Source organism: Somniosus microcephalus, chromosome 6 (assembly GCF_052327205.1).
Source record: "Somniosus microcephalus isolate GS21.2 chromosome 6, FLI_Smic_1.0, whole genome shotgun sequence".
In the NCBI taxonomy this organism is placed as follows: Eukaryota; Metazoa; Chordata; class Chondrichthyes; order Squaliformes; family Somniosidae; genus Somniosus; species Somniosus microcephalus.
In genome coordinates, this window is record NC_140992.1 from 130,620,173 (window position 1) to 130,640,305 (window position 20,133).

A 20,133-nucleotide genomic window follows, 5' to 3' on the forward strand; every position below is an offset into this window, starting at 1 on the left:
CTGGAAATGTGTGGAACTCAAAGGATGTACTGCAGAAGGAGTATTGAACTATGAAAGAAAGAGTAAAATCTATGAAATAAGAGCAGAGAAAGGGCCTTGTAAATACCCGCCCAAGGGGTCTGTCTTGTGTGTTCGAGCCTTGGCAAACCTTTCACCAATGGAGGGCATTACATCTGAGCCTAAACATATTCTCACACTTCCCAGCAGGGACCACTACATGATCAGCTGCACTGAGCACCTCGGCTCATTTTTCTTCTCTGTGAGGATGCTGAAGCCATTGTAGCATCCCAACTGCTAGGATCAACTAACTCAGCACAGACTGGTCATCAAACCTCTGGCTTAGTTTCATGCCACGCAGTGCACTTATTCAGAGAGCAACAGGGCAACAAGTGATTCTTCCTCTTGCCCCCTTCTCCCATCACTGCACCATTTCTCAAGCTTTAGTTCAATTGTCGCCAGGCTTCTAATGCCGTAGCGAAGATAATGGGTCCATCATTGTGCTGCATCTGATGGAATTCTGGGTTTGCTGCAGCTCTCGGTGTAGACCCTAGCATCCCTAGAGGGTGATCAGAACTGCATGTACGCAGTTTCTTTTTGAACTTTTATATATGTCTCAACGTTGCAGTAAGCCAATGGAAAAAATTCAGAATCGGCTCATCCATATAGAAATACAATGCTGCCATTGTCAGGGCCAAACATTATAACTAGGGAGAGGTTTATTTTTACTGAGTGACATGTAGAGAAACCCATCAGTGTTATTAAGTCTCTAAACCATTGTGAAATAGACATAAGCGTGTACTCTCTCCTTATTGGAATACGCTATTTATCTAAACCCAGAGAATTTGGGTGCGAGTCGGCAAGACTCGAGGCCTAGGGTCCCCCAAGTGTGTATTGAGATACTCCTGGGGTTTAAACAGTTTTAAAATGTGCTGCTTACCAGCACAGAGCATTAGTCAGCTTCCCACTGCTGGTCCAGCTTGGGACCATCTGTAGGGGGTGGCGTGTGGTGTTGTTTGGCGCGTGCGTGCGCCCAGTCAGTTATGCCCCTGACTGTTTTGTGAGCAGTTCGAATTGCTCCCACGCCCCTGGGTTCTAGACACCGGACTTAGGTACAAGGCGGCGGTACAGAGAAGACTCAAGCAGACAGGTGGTTGGATGTAAACAAAATCCAAGATTTTATTGAAGAGGAAAAGCTTGATACAATCTTATGGAAAAATTACTAGTGTACACTTCTACAGGCGAAAAATACAAAAGAAGAATAATAACTATACTTATACAGGGAATGGGGAACACACGGCACATCGAGGGAAAACAACTATCTTAACAATCCCCTTATCCTTATCCCACCCCTATACCTAACTAGATTAAGCTGAGGGGTCAGAACTTCATGCTCACCAATCAAAAGGTTTGTTAGACTCAAAACAGCGACTGGGTTCGGGGTTCGCTCTTGGTGCTCTCTGGAGCCTGCCGTCGTCACTTGGCCTCCGAGCGCTGCAAGGGCGTTGTCCAGGTTCGAGTACCCCAAAGTTAAAGTCTCTGTTTGGGTACTTTACCTTGCAGGGATGATTTTTTATCAACAGCCACCAGATTGAGTTGGTGTGCAGATATTCGAAGGTCGGCTGAGGCTGCAGGCCCGATAATTCGAAGCCTCCCCTTAGTTCGTCTCCTCAGTTGGTCTTCTTCAGCCGGTCTTCCTCGGGTGGCCTTCCCTCCGGTGGTCTTCCCTCCTCCCCTCGTCGCGTCCCGCCTTGCCTGGCCTGAATTGTCCGTGTCCGCCCGACCCGGTGCCGGGGCTAGTTCCAGATGGAGTGGGAAAAGGCACGGGCAAAGGCCAGGGGGTAAGCGCGGGACGGGGAAAGAGTGGCAGCCACGAGGGCGAGGGGCTGAAGAGCAGCAGCACTAGCACACCAACCAACAGAGAACACCCACCACACCGATTGCTACCCGGGGGCCCTCAATTATACCTTTGTCGAAAACCCTTATCTGCGCGCCAAATCAGGTTCGTTCTTTGTTTTAATCTTGGCGGGCTATTTTAAATAATGGTAGCAATCCATACTAACTGTTTTTAGATGGCCGGTAATTGCATCTACCATGGCCCGATAATTGACTTGTATTGTCATGAAAGTTCCTTGATGGGCCTGTCCAGCCTCGATGGCTCTGTTAATCTGTTTCCGATAATATATGTAGACTGCTTGATTGCCTTAACTATAGGCCTAAACTGAATTTAGATTTGTCTCCAATTCGGTCTAATGCATAATTCAGAGTCCTGTCTGGTTTCAAAATACAAAGTCTCTCTTCACAGACACTGCAGCTTTGGTTTCGATCCACAAGCTGTCTGCGTTGCAGAGTCCATTTTAAAATCTCACAGGCTTTCTGCCACGAGGCACGGACGCCATCTTGGGTACCCCTTTTTGATTTAAAAAGTCCACGCAGGGTCCCGTTTATTAATAACAGCCTTCGGGGAAATGCAGAAATTTTGCAAATCTTACACATCCTACCTCTTATGGCACTGGCTTGCAAGGCTTTATGGAGCAGAGTGGGAAGAATTTCAGACCCCAATGACTGGTGTACCCCACCAGATTCTATTGGACACCCCCTCCTCCTGGGTGCTGAGTGACAGGTCGGTGGTCAGCCAGAACACTCCCTCTCTGTAATAATTTCTCCTTTTTTACCACAAATCCTTATAGATTTATCCTGGATCCCGCACATGGACCAAAATATGTTCTTCCAACCCAGGAAGGAGAACTATTTGCACACGTCTTATACACAACAAGCTTGATTTATGGATTCAAACCTTGCTCCAGGACTTGAGGGCCTAATTCAGCCTGAGCGAGCACTGCATTGTACAAGGGGTCAACCTTTGGCTAATACATTAAATCAGGGTCCCATCTGTCTATTCCGGTGATTCATATACACTTAAAAGATCCCATAAACACTGTTTGAACAAGAGAAGCGAGTACTCCCAGTTTCCTGGCCAACATTCCTCCCTCAAACATCCTCAAAAACAGATTAACTGGTCATTCATCTCGCTGTGTTGAAAGTGACTACTATGTTTACGCACATCACAATAGTTAAATGCATAATGTGATGAGCTTATAGAAGTTTTAGAAACATAATGAGACATATGCAAGTTCGTTCTTTTGCTTTGGGACTTGCTCTCATTAGAGGGACAAGACAGAGCAGAAGGCCCCTCATCCCATCTCGGTGTGCGTCCTAAAGAATTGATCAAGTACATTTAGCATCCATCAGAACCCCCAGGTACTGTTGGAAAGGGAGAACGCACATGCATTTATATAGTGCCTTTCACATCCTTGCGATGTACCAAAGTGCTTCACAACCATTGAAGTACTTTTAAAGTGTTAGTCACTGTTGTAATGTAGGGAATCGCGGCAGCCAATTTGGACACAGCAAGGTCCCACAAACAGCAATGGGAAATATGGCCAACTAAACTGTTTTAGCGATGAAGAACGTCCCAAGGCACTTCAGATAGGCACATTGAGCACGACTGCTGAGCAAGGAAGGGGTTAGAAAGGATGACCAAAGACCAAGTCAAAAAGATGAGTTTTGAGGAAGTTTTTTTTTAAAAGGTGAAGATAAAGATGAAGGGGCAGAAAGGTATAGGGAGAAAGTTCCAAAGAGAAGGCTAAAAGCTCTGCCACCATTGGTAGGTTGAAGGGAGTTGAGGATACACAGAAAACTGTAGGAGAAATGCCCTAAGAATTGCCTTAAATTGGTCCTGAAAACGAAGTCAGTGGTCAGACTGAATGCTAGGAAAGGAAAGGGCTTATGCTAATTAAACCATGAAGATTTGTAGAAATAAAACATTCCTTACCAGGGATAGAAAACAAGCCATTAAGGCCACAATAACAACAGAAAATGCTGGAAAAACTCAGCAGGTCAGGCAACATCCGTGGAGAGAAATTTGAGTTGACGTTTCGGGTCGAACCCTTCTTCAAAACTGGAACGAAAAGAAACTGGATCGCAGGCAGGGCTGCGATCGGATAAAAGAAACAAAAGAAGTAAAAGAGATTAGAAGCTAGACGAGATGGTAATAGGCTGAGATTAGGTGTAAAGTGTACTGGCAGGGCAAAAGATAGCTGCCAGGTGTGAGAGAGAAACAAAAGGAAAGGGTGGGGGGGGGGGGAAAGGAGTGGAAAAATTACAAGAAAAAATGAAATGGGGGCCGAGCTTATGATCTGAAATTGTTGAACTCGATATTGAGTCCGGAAGGCTGCAGAGTGCCTAATCGGAAGATGAGGTGCTGTTCCTCGAGTTTACGTTGAGCTTCCGTGGAACAATACAAGAGGCCAAGGACGGTGAGGTCCGAGTGGGAATGGAGCGGTGAATTAAAATGACAGGCGACCGGAAGCTCGGGGTCACCCTTACGGACTGAACGGAGGTGTTCCGCAAAGCGGTCACCCAATCTGCGTTTGGTCTCCCCAATGTAGAGGAGACCGCATCGTGAGCAGCGAATACAGTATACTAGATTGCGAGAAGTACAAGTAAATCGCTGTTTCACCTGGAAGGGGTGTTTGGGGCCCTGGACAGTGGGAAGGGGGGAGGTATAGGGGCAGGTGTTACATCTCCGCTTGCACGGGAAGGTGCCAGGCGAAGGGAAAGGGCTGTTTGGGGTGATAGAGGAGTGGACTAGGGTGTCTCGGAGGGAGCGGTCCCTGCGGAATGCTGAAAGGGGAGGGGAGGGGAAGATACGTTTGGTGGTGGGATCACTTTGGAGGTAGCGGAAATGCCGGTGGATGATCCATTGAATGTGGAGGCTGGTGGGGTGAAAGGTGAGGACAAGGGGAACCCTATCGTGGTTCCGGGAGGGAGGGGCAGGGGTGAGGGCAGAAGTGCGGGAGATAGAACTGACACGGTCGAGGTCGAGGGCGGTGTCAACCACGGTAGAGGGGAATCCTCGGTTGCGGAAAAAGGAAGACATGTCTGAAGCACTGGTGTGGAAGGTGGCGTCGTCGGAGCAGATACGACGGAGAAACTGGGAGAATGGAATAGAGTCCTTACAGGAAGCGGGGTGGGAGGAAGTGTAGTCCAGGTAGCTGTGGGAGTCAGTGGGCTTGTAGTGAATATTGGTCGATAACCTATCCCCAGAGATGGAGACGGAGAAGTCGAGGAAGGGAAGAGTCCGAGATGGACCATGTGAAGGTGAGGGAAGGGTGGAAATTGGAGGCAAAGTGAATGAAATTGTCAAGTTCGGGGCGAGAGCAGGAAACGGCACCGATACAGTCATCAATGTATCGGAAAAAGAGGTGAGGGAGGGGACCCGAGTAGGACTGGAACAAAGATTGTTCCACATATCCCACGAAAAGGCAGGCATAGCTAGGACCCATGCGGGTACCCATGGCAACACCTTTGATTTGGAGGAAATGAGTGGAGTTAAAGGAGAAGTTGTTCAATGTGAGAACAAGTTCAGCCAGGCGGAGGAGGGTAGTGGTGGATGGGGACTGGTCGGGCCTCTGTTCAAGGAAGAAGCGGAGCGCCCTCAGGCCATCCGGGTGGGGGATGGAGGTGTAGAGGGATTGTACGTCCATGGTGAAAAGGAAGCGGTTGGGGCCAGGAAACTGGAAACTGTTAAAGTGGCAGAGGGCGTCCGAAGAGTCGCGGATGTAGGTGGGAAGAGACTGGACAAGGGGAGAAAAGATAGAGTCAAGATAGGAAGAGATAAGTTCCGTGGGGCAAGAACAGGCTGAAACGATGGGTCTACCAGGGCAGTCCTGTTTGTGGATCTTGGGAAGGAGGTAGAAGTGGGCTGTGCGGGGTTGGGGAACTATGAGGCCACAGGTGGCTTGTTAAGGGGGGGATATAAAGATGTTCTGCATTATCAGGACTTGTGTGTGATCCCTTTGTTAGCAAAGACCTGAGAGGCTACGGAGTAAACAAGTGATCTGGCATCTCTAGGTGCTGGAGTTCCCTGGTGCTTGATTTGGAGGTTATCAAGGGTGCCAACAGGGCTGTTTTCAATTCAGAGGAACCGAGCAAGGGAAAGGTATATGGGTCTAGAGGAAAATGTAGAGATAGTGTGATAGCCATGGAAGGATTGACAGAGGAAGTCCATGATTTTGAATTGTTTCCCTGTCCACCAACACATTTATTAAGTCAGGAAAGGACGGGGCTGATGGGTGAGCGGGAGTTAGTGCAGGACAGGATATGTGCAGCGGAGTTTTGGACAAGTGTGAATTTATGGAGAATGGGAGGCCAGCAAGAAGAGCATGTGAGTAGTCAAGACTAGAGGTGACAAAGGCATGTATAAGGGATTCAGCCTACTGGGATCGGTACCCTGACAAGAATATTCATCAAGGGCACCAGACAAATCCTTAACTCCTAGTCAAGGAACTGTCTGGGGCTTACCACCCAATTTATGCCTAGCAGTTTGATTCGCCAAACTTTTATAACAACCAGTTCAGATTATAGCAGGATTGGCAAAAGCTACAGAGTGAATTAATTACTCTGTTCTTGCCAATTATCAAAGTCGTAGTCAGACAGCATAGTCATGAACTAATAATTGTTTATTAACATTAGAATCATAGTTAACAGTACTTAAACGAGGGATTAACTAGATTGCTCTTCAAAGGAGCCGGCGCAGACGCGATGGGCCGAATGGCCTCCTTCTGTGGTGTACTATTCTATGAAACATTGAGTATGCAAATAATTAGTTGATAAAGTTATTTGACAAAATAGGTAAGAGGTTATAAAGGCTGTTGAGTAATGCTACGGTAAATCAACAGTATATGTTGACTGATTTATACATTTATACAGTTGAGATCCGTGTCTGAGATTGATATAAATTGGTGATCTTGATTTCGGATTAGACTTTCTTGATAGCTGACAAGATAACAGCATAGATAGTCAGTCTATTGAATAGATTAAAGTGTATTTGCTTGTAGTTAGCACTGTTTCCAGAACTTGCACAACCTCATCCCTATGAACTGCCATGGATACACTGGCTGGCGCACCTTTCTTTGGGAGGACAGCCTTCTGAGACATCAGTGATGAACCTCCTGTCTGTAAGGATGCTACTGAGTCCTCTGCTCCTGTGTAAATTCACATTCTGTGTTGGTAGCTGTATCTGATGAGCTGTCTTAAATCTCACCTCCCTTGATCTCTGGGAACCTTGTACATCTAAGTGGCACACATATCTGCCTGATATAGCCATACAACCTTAACTTCTGTAACTTTTCTCTCTCTCTTGGTGATGCACATTCTGATATTACAGAAAATCCTTTCTACATATACTAGACAAGGTAATCATACCTAGGGACTACAAAGATTGCTGCAAGAAATATTAAAAAACTAGAATTAAACTAAGCATTTAAGACTGAAAACTTAATACTGAACTTTCGTATCAAAACACCATCTTCTGTGCACAAGGATTCAGGAATTGTGCCTTTGGATTGGAAAATTACAAATGTCACTCCATTAGTTAAGGGGGGGGGAGAGAGAAACTAGGTAACTACAGACCTGTCAGTTTAACATCAATTGTAGGGAAGTTACTGTAATCTATCATGAGACAGAGTGAATGAGCACTTGCACAAGTATCAGTTGATTTTAAAGCGAGTTGGCATGGATTTGTAAAGGATAGGTCATGTCTGACAAATCTAGTTGAATCTTTTGAGGAGGTCACTAACATGGTGGACAAGGGAGTGTCTATGGATGGCGTCTATATGGACTTCCAGAAGGCATTTGATAAAGTTCTGTAACTTTTCTCTCTCTGATTCCTGGGAGGAGAGGGCAGTCCTATGAGGAGACATTGAGTAGAATGGGCCTATATTCTCTGGAGTTTAGAAGAATAAGAGGTGATCTCATTGAAACAGACAGGGCAGATGCTGAGAGGCTGTTTTCCCTTGGCTGGAGAGTCTAGCACAAGGGGTCACAGTCTCAGGATAAGGGATCGGCCATTTAGGACTGAGATGAGAAAGTTCTTCACTCAAAGGCTGTGAATCTTTGGAATTCTCTACCCCAGAGGGTTGTGGATGCTTAGTCGATGAATATATTCAAGACTGAGATTGATAGATTTTTTAGGTACTAAGGGAATCAAACGATATGGTGATAGGACAGGAAAGTGGAGTTGATGTAGAAGATCAGCCATGGTCTTATTGAATGCCAGAGCAGGTTCGATGGGCCCTATGGCTTACTCCTGCTCCTACTTCTTATGTTCCACACAAGAGATTATTAGCAAAAATGAGAGCACATGGAATTGGAAATAACTTTGTGATGTGTGTTGGTAATTGGTTGGGTGGTAGAAGACAGAGTAGGGATAAAGGGTTCGTTCTCTGGTTGGCAGGATATGACAAAGGAATTTTCCTCAAGGATCTGTACTGGGGCCTCTGCTTTTCACCATATATACGTAGTGGAAATCTGCAATTCCCTCCCCAAAAAGTTGTGAATGCTGTGTCAATTGAAATTTTCAAGTCTCAGATCAATAGATTTTTGTTAGGTAAGGGTATCAAGGATATGGAGCAAAGGCAGGTAAATGGAGTTGAGGTACAGATTAAATTAGCCCTTATGTTATTGAATGACGGAACAGGCTCAAGAGGTTGAATGGCCTACTCCCATTCTATGTTTCACAGTGCCTGGAACAAGGTTGCATCCCTCAGTTAAATATTAAACACGGAGAAGGAAGGCCATTCGGCTCCCTTGCCCTGCACTTGTAGTTTAACTTAAAACAGAGTTCCAGATTTATCTTTTTGTTCTACTTCGTATCTGGTATATTGCTATAACTTGTGTGGAACCCGGGACAAGAAGTGTTTTGGAATTGCTTACTAATGCTATCATACCGTAACAGAGTTTTACTGAGTGTTTTTTGAATGTAAAGGAAATGTAATCTTATTTTTATTTTCTTACAGAATGCTCGCATGGACCCTGAGGAGCTCTTTACGAAGCAGGAGCGGATTGGGAAAGGCTCATTCGGTGAAGTTTACAAAGGAATAGAGAACAGAAGTAAGGAAGTTGTGGCAATTAAAATCATTGACCTAGAGGAGGCAGAGGATGAGATCGAAGACATCCAACAGGAGATTACAGTGCTTAGCCAGTGTGATAGCCCATATGTCACAAAGTACTATGGCTCTTACTTAAAGGTAAGTAAGGGGATTGGAGTAATGGTTAAATCAGATAGCAGCTTCTCTCCATTAACACCTATACACCTGTACTCATCGAGTCCGCAACACTGAGCTTTCTTATTTATTGCCACTATTGCATTTTTAGTTTAAAAGCTATTAACTGTTCCGGTGTCCTCTTCCGAGCTGACAGACACTATATAGAGAATTCAAACAGTAGGCATATTAACACCGTGAGGATGGGGTGGTGTGAAGGGATGGGCTTGCTGAGCTCTGGGAAGCCAGACCAGCCACAGCCTGTGTGGAATCGGAGGATGGTATGGAAAATGGGAAAACTAATTGGGGACTAGCCAATGATGCTAACATGTTGTATGTTTTTTTAAGTATATATGTATTTGAAGCATTTTTACTGTGAGCCTACAAAAATCATGTACTTTCACAAAACTCCCTTCAGTGCTCCATATTTCTGTCTTCTGGGAGAAGCTTGTGTAAATCATTTTTGGCTTGAGATAGGAGTTGGGGGAGGCACCCAGCCGTGGAGGCTTCAATTTTTTTGTGATACTGCTAGAGGGTTGCCATCACAACACATTGGTTCAGATGCATGTTCCAGAAATTTCAGGTAGTTTGAAATTGGTGGTGATTCTTCAATACGGCCAGGAGTACTATTTATCCATGAAAGTCTTCCATTTTAGTGCTTGACTGTCAAACTTCAAGCTGTCAAAAATATATTAAAACAATTTAAAGCTATCATTTCTTCCTTTGTTTCCCCCTGATCTTAGCCGGTCTCCAAGGGCGGGAACTGGGGATTTACAGGCACCTGGATTATTTTTTTTTGTCTAGTTGTTGGTTTGCTCGTTGTCCCTAGTTTTAACACGTATGGAACTTTTGCAGCCAGTTAATGCCAGAAATGAGCCAGGCCTGTCCCAATACAGTGTTGCTAGTTTTGTCACTTTAAAAACTTGATAGACTTCATTTGACTGACTGTTCCTTTTTGAATTTGAGAGATCAGATATTCAAAATCAAAGCTCTGCAGTCCTGCCACATCCAGTCGTGAATGGTGGTGGACCATTAAACAACTAACTGGAGGAGGAGGCTCCATGAATATCCCCATCCTCAAAGATGGTGAAGCCCAGCACGTGAGTGCAAAAGACAAGGCTGAAGCGTTTGCAACCATCTTCAGCCAGGAGTGCCGAGTGGATGATCCATATCGGCCTACTCCTGAGGTCCCCACCATCACAGAAGCCAGTCTTAAGCCAATTCTATTCCCTCCACGTGATATCAAGAAACGGCTGAGCGCACTGGATACAACAAAGGCTATGGGCCCCGACAACATCCCGGCTAGCATGTTGAAGACTTGTGCTCCCGAACTAGCTGCGCCTCTAGCCAAGCTGTTCTAGTACAGCTACAACACTGGCATCTATTGACAATGTGGAAAACTGCCCAGGTATGTCCTGTCCACAAAAAGCAGGACCAATCCAATCCGGCCAATTACCGCCCCATCAGCCTACTATCAATCATCAGCAAAGTGATGGGAAGGTGTCATCAACAGTGCTATCAAGTGGCACTTACTCACCAATAGCCTGCTCACTGATGCCCAGTTTGGTTTCCGCCAAGATCACTCGGCTCCTGACCTCCTTACAGCCTTGGTCCAAACATGGACAAAGGAGCTGAATTCCAGAGATGAGGTGAGAGTGACTGCCCTTGACATCAAGGCAGCATTTGACCGAGTGTGGCATCAAGGAGCCCTAGTAAAACTGAAGTCAATGGGAATCGGGGGGAAAAGTCTCCACTGGCTGGAGTCATACCTAGCACAAAGGAAGATGGTTGTGGTGGTTGAAGGTCAATCATCACAGCCCCAGGACATCGCTGCAGGAGTTCCTCAGGGCAGTGTCCTAGGCCCAACCATCTTCAGCTGCTTCATCAATGACCTTCCCTCCAACATAAGGTCAGAAATGGGGATGTTCGCTGATGACTGCATAGTATTCAGTGCCATTCACAACTCCTCAGATAATGAAGCAGTCCATGCCCGCATGCAACAAGACCTGGGCGACGTTCAGGCTTGGGCTGATAAGTGGCAGGTAACATTCGCACCACAGAAGTGCCTGGCAATGACTATCTCCAACAAGTGAGCGCCTAATAACTGCCCCTTCACATTCCACGGCATTACCATCACTGAATCCCGCACCATCAACACCCTGGGGGTCACCATTAACTAGAAACTTAACTGGACCAGCCACATAAATACTGTGGCAACAAGAGCAGGCCAGAGGCTAGGTATTCTGCGGCGAGTGCCTCACCTCCTGATTCCCCAAAGCCGTTCCACCATCTACAAGGAGTGTAATGGAATACTCTCCACCTGCCTGGATGAGTGCAGCTCCAACAACACTCAAGAAGCTCGTCACCATCCAAGACAAAGCAGCCCGCTTGCTTGGCACCCCATCCACCACCTTAAACATTCACTACCTCCATCAGCGGCGCACCGTGGCTGCAGTGTGTACCATCTACAAGATGCACGGAAGCAACTCACCAAGGCTTCTTCAGCAGCACCTCCGCCTAGAAGGACAAGGGCAGCAGGCCGCATGGGAACACCACCACTTCCAAGTTCCCCTCCAAGTCACACACCTTCCTGACTTAGAAGTATATCGCCGTTCCTTCATCGTCGCTGGGTCAAAATCCTGGAACTCCCTACCTAACAGCACTGTGGGAGTACCTTCACCACATGGACTGCAGCGGTTCAAGAAGGCGGCTCACCACCACCTTCTCGAGGGCAATTAGGGAAGGGCAATAAAAGCGACGCCCACATCCCATAAACGAATTTTAAAAAATGTTAAAGAACAGACTCTCATTTATATAGCGAATTTCACTAACTGGTTATTGTCCCAAAGTGCTTCACAGCCTAAGAAGTACTTTTGAAGTGTAGCCACTGTTGCAATGTAGGGAAACCCAGCAGCCAATTTGCATGTAGCAAGAATCCACAAACCACAATGAGAGAAATAACCAAATAATCATTTTTGGTGGTAGTGGTTGAGGGATAAATGTTGGCCAGGACACTGGGAGAACTCCCCTGCTCTTCTTTAGAAAGTGCTGTGGGATCTTTTACGTCCACCCGAGAGGGCAGATGGGGCCTCAGTTTAGCATCTCATCTGAAAGACAGCATCTCCGACAATGCAGCACTTGCTCAGCACTGAAGTGTCAGTATAAATTATGTGCTCTTGTTTCTGGAGTGGGACTTGAACGTATGACCTCTGAGCAAGAGTGTTACCACTGAGCCAAGGCTGACATCTAATTATTAGTTCAAAGTAACTGCTTTCCAGGATATGAAAAGACGGTTCTGTTTTAATTGGGAGCAGTTGGAAAATCCCATGAAAGGAGGTAGGATGAAATCTCAGAAAAGCAGGCAGTCAATACTGGCCAGTTGGATATTCTTGAAAGTAACGCTATATATTTTTTAAGTTATTTAGAAGCTTAGCTTGTTTCTTAGCATTGCAATCTCTATAATTTTATCCACTCGAGGAATTAGGTAGAAGGTTGTCTACTGTGTATGTGGAACTATATTATATGGCTGCTTGTTTCATCTTGTGTGATGTTCTTATCGCATTTGATGAACAGTGAGATCTTATGAAGGCATTTCATAATGGAGGTCGAACTCCAAACCATCGTCAACACCTTCACCGAAGCGTACAAGAGAATGGGCCTCACACTAAACATCCGTAAGACAAAGGTCCTCTACCAAACTGCCCCGCCACACAGTACTGCCCCCCCCCCCCCCCCCCCCGATTATCAAAATCCACGACAAGACCTTGGACAACGTGGACCACTTTCCATACCTCGGGAGCCTACTGTCAACAAGGGCAGACGTCGATGACGAAGTCCAACGCCGCCTTCAGTGTGCCAGTGCAGCCTTCGGTCGCCTGAGGAAGAGTGTTTGAAGACCAGGAACTCAACCCCGGCACTAAGCTCATGGTCTACAGAGCAGCAGTGATACCCGCCCTCCTGAATGCCTCAGACATGGACCATGTACAGCAGACACCTCAAAGCACTGGAGAGGTACTACCAATGCTGTCTCCGCAAGATCCTGCAAATTCATTGGCAGGATAGGCGCACCAATGTCAGTGTTCTCGCTCAGGCCAACACCCCCAGCATCGAAGCTTTGACCACGCTCGATCAGCTCCGATGGACGGGTCACGTCATCTGCATGCCCAATACGAGACTCCCAAAACAAGCGCTCTACTCGGAGCTCCAACACGGCAAGAGAGCCCCAGGTGGGCAGAGGAAGCGCTTCAAGGACACCCTCAAAGCCTCCTTGAAAAAGTGCAACATCCCCACTGACGCCTGGGAATCCCTGGCCCAAGACCACACAAAGTGGAGAAGAAGCATCCGAGAAGGCGCCGAACCCCTCGAGTCTCTTCGCCGGGAGCAAGCGCAAGGAGCGCACGTCAACCCAAGCACCCCACCCACCAGCCCCTTCAACCACCGTCTGCCCCACCTGTGACAGAGACTGTCGGTCCCGCATTGGACTCATCAGTCACCTGAGAACTCATTTTTAATGTGGAAGCAAGTCATCCTCGGTTCCGAGGGACTGCCTAAGAAGACGAAGAATGAAGGAATAAAACAAGTCTAGTAGTTTAAAACAGATATCAGTGCTCTTTGTTTTTTGGACACATTACCTGATCTCAAGGTAAGAATAGACATTGTCAAAGGTATGGTAGTTGGGGGTTGCCCATGAGAGTGATCTAAGTTATGAGAATCAAAATAATCTAGGGCAAGAAAGAACATAAATAGGAATAGGGCATTCGGCCCTTCGAGCATGGCTGATCTTCATTACAACAGTGACTACACTTCAAAAGTACTTAATTGGCTGTAAAGCGCTTTGGGATGTCCTGAGGTTATGAAAGGTGCTATATAAATGCAAGTCTTTTTTCTTTCTTTCAGCCTCAATTCCATCTTCCCACACTATCCCGATATTCCTTGGTTCCCTTAGTATCCAAAAATCTATCGCTCAGTCTTGAATATACTCAACGACTGAGCATGCACAGCCTTCTGGGGTAGAGAATTCCAAAGATTCACAATCCTTTGAGTGAAGAAATTTCTCCTCATCTCAGTCGTAAATGGCCGACCCCTTATTCTGAGTCTGTGACCCCTGGTTCTAGACTCCACAGCCTGGGGAAACATCCTCCCAGCATCTACCCTGTCAAGCCCCTTAAGAATTTTATACATTTCAATGAGATCACCTCTCATTCTTCTAAACTCTAGGGAATATAGGCATAGTCTACTCAATCTCTCCTCATAGGACAATTCCCACCCCCCCCCCCCCCCAATCCCAGGAATCAACCTACTGAACCTTACTTGCACTCCCTCTAAGGCAAGTATACTCTTCCTTAGGTAAGGAGACCAAAACTGTACACAGTACTGCAGGTGTGGCCTCACCTTTATAATTACAATAAGACTTCTTTGCTCTTAATCCAATCCTTTTGTAATTGCTTTCCTAATTGCTTGCTATACCTGCATGTTAAGATGGTTCGATAAGATCCAATAGCGTACCAAATATAAATAAAATTGTCTTCTCTTGGAAATTTGTCCAATAGGTTTTGGCCCTGAGGCTCACCCTCTGTATTTTTTAGAAGCTAAGGTCTTGAGTTTACACCTTCCCGGTGTTTGTTTGCTTTGTTCCCTTTAGCTACTGTACAGGCCTCTGCCCATTTGTGAAATGTTTATATTTTGTAAGTTATTATAAATGTTTAAGGCAGCTGCATTGCTTTTACCTTTGTGCAGCAGATTGCTTGTGGTGAGTTGTTTGACATCCTGGAGAGTTGTATGTTGGACATCATGGGGAGTTGAGGGTTAATAAATCAAACTTCCTTATATCATAGAGCAAAAGGCTTTCCAATATAAACAGGATGGCTTCAAAGTGCCATGAGAAGAAAGCATAGCTTATCTTCTGCTCCAAATGTCTGCGTATTATCTATGAGAAATGCTTGTGCAAGGAAATAAGTGACTGGAACAAAATCTAATGTTATAAACATAGTTAGAGGGATCTATTAACCATAGTATAGAAAGATAACGGTTAATAAAGCCTGTTCTTCAAAGGATTCAAGACCGTTAAGTCACGAAGACTTATTTGAATAGCTTTGAAATAAACAAATGTAAATAGATTTTTCAAAGGATTCAGGAACAGATACGTCATGAGATCTTATCTGTGACATGTACCTTTGTAGGCAAAATATATATATATGATGTATAAAGGAGCATTGGTTTCAACAGTTCTTCAGAGGGATCAAAAGATAGAACTAGAAACCGAAAGCCACTCTGTGTACAGTATAGATCGATCACCTATACTGGATATCAATAAAGTCTGTTCCATATACTCCTTCAAGTGTCTTGTGCTTACTCGAAACGTGTCGTCATGAACCAGAGAAGGAAGGAGATTGACTAACTGTTGAGTGTTAACATGACTCAGTGGTTATGCTGGTGCTGGGTGTGGAGGTGGAGGAGTGGTGTACATCTCCAGTGAAGGAATCTGGAACAAAGTCAGAATTCTGGTGCAAGATAGCGAAGTAAGTGTTCTTTGGCTATTGAAGCCTATTTTCCAAGTATGTGCTACCAGTGGACAGCCTCGCCCCATCGACTGCGTGACGGGAAAGAGCAGGTACGCTGCCAGACATGGAATCGGTAGTTGAGCACAACAGGAGGTGCTTATGGTTAGGTAGCATTGGGGGGTCGGTAGGGGGGGTGCTTTCTGAGTTCTTCTCCGACACATTGAACTAACTGTTTTTCATTGGTTCCTGGAAAATAAATATTGTATTCTTACTAACCAAATGTTGCAACTGCGAGTCCTAACATTTACAAAATTTACTTCAGAAAATACTGTTTAACTCCGATAAAAGTTGCAAAGTATTTTTTTTCCCATTTAAAACCTGATGATGGCTTTTTATGCAAAAAAAAGTTTTTTATCTCCCACATTTCAAGCCTTTTTCCTACAAACAGCAACTCTATCTTATTGACCAACCTTTCAGTCAATGTTAAAAATTTCAAACATTTACCTCAGATAAAAGTCCCAAAAGTTCATAGTTTGTCTGACCCATATTACTTAAACTATATTAAACTTCTGTGTTTTAATTATAAAGTTTTTCTTAAAATATTAAGCCAAGTTTGAAATTTAAATATCTTGGCACTCTGGGGGTGGGGGCGGGGGTGCTGTAGAATCAAGGCCAAATCCAGGCCCGAGAGAGAATGAAAGAGGCTGCGGCCTTGAAGCAAAAACATTAATTATGGTGCTCAAACACACAGACAGCTTTAACTTAATCCATATTAATTATGAAATGTGATTTTTTTTTTAAATCTGTTTTCATTATATCAGATGCCTTCCGTTTAGCCCCTGCTTGCCAAGCTGACGGCAAAAAATGGCAGAGAAACATTTCAACTAAATGATTGGAGCATTCGATTGGTTCATCTTATCCTTGCTAAGAAATGTGTGCATAACTGAATTACAATTAATAAATTTGAATCATAATAACTTGGCGTAATCAAGTGGAAAAAATTTAGATTGATTTGGAATAAATTATAAGTGTGACACAGAAATTTGCTTTTTGCAGAAGTGTGATGGACAGGATGTGTTTTATTTTGTATTCTCAAACATCCTGCAGAAAGAGTATTCAAGTTTAGTGGAAGATTCTGAATTTAGAATGATTTCTTAAGACAAACCTTTTAGTTATGCTCATTATTGTTGTCAAAGAAAAGGTACAATTCTATTTAATCTTCTCAATTCATATTTTTTTGCTATAAATATCAAACTCTAAAATATCAAGATAAGTCCGTTAGTTGTATGATGTTTACAACCCCTGTGATCGGCCACTCTCAATTTTTGAAAACAGATAGGTAACTTATATTCAAAAAATATTGTATTTTGTACTTCTCCTGAGGAACTGTAAGCAAAATGTTAATGTTTAAAGCTACATTACCTTAAAAAAAAACGACTTTATCATCAAAATGGAGGATCTTAAAGGAGGTGGAGGGGCTTTTGGGGAGGGATTAGCTGTTGAGGGTGGGGTGATGTGAGGGGGTGGATACAGAAGAGGCCAGAGTAAGGTATGAAGAATTAGGGAGGGGGTTTGCAAGACTGGAGGAAGTTACAGTGATGGGGAGGGGTGAGGCCATGAAGTCATTTAAACACAAAGTTGAGAATTTTAAATTTGAGGTGTGGGGGTCAGAAGTCATTATAGGTCAGGGGTGATGGGTGAGCGGGACTTGGTGCAGGTTTGTTAAAACCCATCTCTTTGACCAAACTTTTTTGACTTACAGTTCATTTTTTTGGTGACACCTCTGCAAAGAACTTTGGGATTTTTCTCTAAATTAAAGACAGTATATAAATGTATGCTATTGTCACAGCCTTTTCATCTCATCTCGATGAAATTGGCTGAATAAAGTGATTATTTTAATTGCACCCAGCTATGTTGAGTGCCTGAGAAACAGAGTTGTTTGTGCATTTTAATTTTTTTTTAAACTAAAAGCTGCTGGACAGAATGCAGAAGTATTTTAAGCCTCTTTGAGTGCTTCCAGCTCCATTCGCCAGTGTCCCACAAAACTTCTCGACCCCTTGGTGCTTCCATCCTTCCCTTGGTGCTTCCAGCCCTCATCTTTACACCTGTGATACTCCACGGTGTCCTGTTCTTCTCCAGTACACCAAGCCCCCTAGTCAATCGTATTCCTCCCATGTCAGAGTGTTTCCTATTGGCCCCGCATTCCTCCTAACCAGCCCTTGATTGTCCAGACCCCAGCAACTGAGTTCCCTCAGACCCCCATCTCCTGAGTCCTCCTGACCTCTATCCTCTCCTCTCCTTTGGTTATTTCATCCCACCCCCTGACCATTTCCAGGCACCTGCCTCCTCCCCTCTTCCACCCCCAAACCTGTACATCTTGTGTACCTTAAGCATTAAAGCTGAGAGATTTTGACTGCACCAGTGAAGGAACATGTGTGAGAAACACAAAGAAGCACTGGGAATACGTAAAAGAGACAATAGAGGAGAGATGACAGAATGACTGAAGCAATGAGGAAAAGAGCTGGACAGAGTAATACAGACATCACATTGGAAAAAATGTTCAAAAGCCATACAGAGAGAGAGAAGGTGAAAGACAACAACCGAGAACATGACATGAAGAATTAGAGTGGAAAAGAAGCATTAAGACTCCCAATAGAAGGTGGGGAGAGGCAGAGATTAGAAAATAACTTTAGCGATAACCAAATTTTGTGAGATAGTGAATTTGTCCTGTGGAAAAAGGACGATGATGATAAAAGTGATAACTTTTGTCTGTGAGCAAGAGATCAACTTTGCGTGTTGCATGATGCAAAGCTTTTATCCTTATAAACTGCTGTATCCTCTAACTCACTGTGAGCAATGGCATGGGAGATTTTAAAACATTTAATACTCATTAGAAAGAAACATTGAAACAACAGGGGCATCTTCTCAAATCATTCAGTCTCCGTCCCGGTTCCAAGGAGGAGTCTTGCATCCTTTCAAAAACATCATTATTAGTGTCTCAGTCTTTTCATCATTTCAGTGAAACACCTTGCTCACACTAATTCTCTATTCCTGTTCCACATCACACTCATCACAAAGTTAGGAATACTCTTGGACACTTCGAACGTCATCAGTTTGGAGTTCAGGTCTGTAAGGAAAACTAGATTTCAGGGCATTGGTACTGGACATTTTGTTGTCACTGAAGCGTACTGGTGCCCGGGAGTTTATTTACATCCTTAGAGAAATGATAGTTAACTTGAACTTAAACTCTTCTAATCTTGCTGTTCCTTATGACTGGATCTGCTATTCCCAATCTGGACTGTTTATTAGCTCAGTGATAGGTACAGGGCTCAACAAGGTTTGGAAGTTGAGTTGTATTAAGGACCATTTGCATTTTGGGGAGAGCTCTGAGTGGGTTATATAAAGGGCTTCTGACTTCTAATTGCAGTAATGTTGTTTGTTCGTTCGTTCAATCTCCAGGGCACAAAATTGTGGATAATCATGGAATATCTGGGTGGAGGCTCTGCGTTAGACTTGGTGAGTACTGTTTTTGATCGTAATGCCATTTTACTTTGTTTGAATATGTCCTAACTCAGGAATCAAATAGCACAACATTAGGACACTGAGCTATAAACTGCAGATTTGGGCTTCAATCCCAGTTTCGTTTGCACCCCAGTCCCACGTTAGTCTGCTAACTGCATCACTGGAGCTCTCCGCTCTCAACTAGATGATATATATTTGAATCCCAGACTCAGTGCAGCTTTACCTTTACCTACTATGCAAGTCCTGGGTTCTTGATCTAAATAAACTATACATTGTCAATTATTTATCTTTAAAGCTCTCTTGTGCCTGGTTAAGAAGTGGTTAAGCATGCTTCACAGCCTTGTAGCAATAGATTTGAGCAGTTATTGGGTGACCTTTGAATTTGCTGTGCATTTTCGCCACAGCTGCATTTGCAATCTCAACTTCCATCGCCCCCTCCCCATTTACCCCCCTCCCCCCCCCCCCCCCCCACCCCATAAATCACATTCGCTATTTAAAAGTTTGCTTTCTCAATTGTTTAGTGGGCTTGCACGTTTAGTAGTTGACCAAACAGACCAGGAGTTTCACTGGTTCAACACCTGGTGTTTGCCGAGTTGGCTGATCTCTGCCAGGGTGGTAGGATGTTGAATGGAATGCTGACCCTCGCTGTCAAAGCTCGCACTTGATGAGTGGCCACTTGGATGAGGTACCTGAGGATGCCTGACCTTTGTGGAACCGTATTTCAGTGAGAAGTCCATGCCTTCAGCAGGGGGAAGAGAAAATTGACAGAAAATATTGAATAGCTAAAAATAACAGTTCGCTTACGCCATGTGGCCCTGATAGAGACAATTCGAGCAGCCTTGGGCAGAGAGAATTGTAATCTCAAAATAATCTCCCTGAGTTTCTTCCTGCCCCTATATTTTCTTAAGCCTTTTTCTTGCCAATTTTTTCCTCTTCCCTGGAAAAACGTTCACTACTTGCCGAGGTACGGTCCCACAGGCAGTATTCACCCTCTGCTGCCTCACGCA

The 20,133-nt window shown here is 44.6% G+C and overlaps 1 protein-coding gene across 3 annotated transcripts in view; it reads left to right on the forward strand.

Moving 5' to 3' along the window:
• Positions 1–20,133, forward strand: part of stk25b (serine/threonine kinase 25b) — a 76,751-nt gene that overhangs the window by 2,968 nt on the left and 53,650 nt on the right. For all 3 annotated transcript variants that reach the window (XM_085990775.1, XM_085990777.1, XM_085990776.1), the window contains exons 2-3: positions 8,859–9,089; positions 19,064–19,120. In XM_085990775.1, coding sequence (XP_085846901.1) covers positions 8,868–9,089; positions 19,064–19,120 — 279 coding nt within the window. In that variant the 5' untranslated portion in view covers positions 8,859–8,867. The remainder of the gene's footprint in view (positions 1–8,858; positions 9,090–19,063; positions 19,121–20,133) is intronic.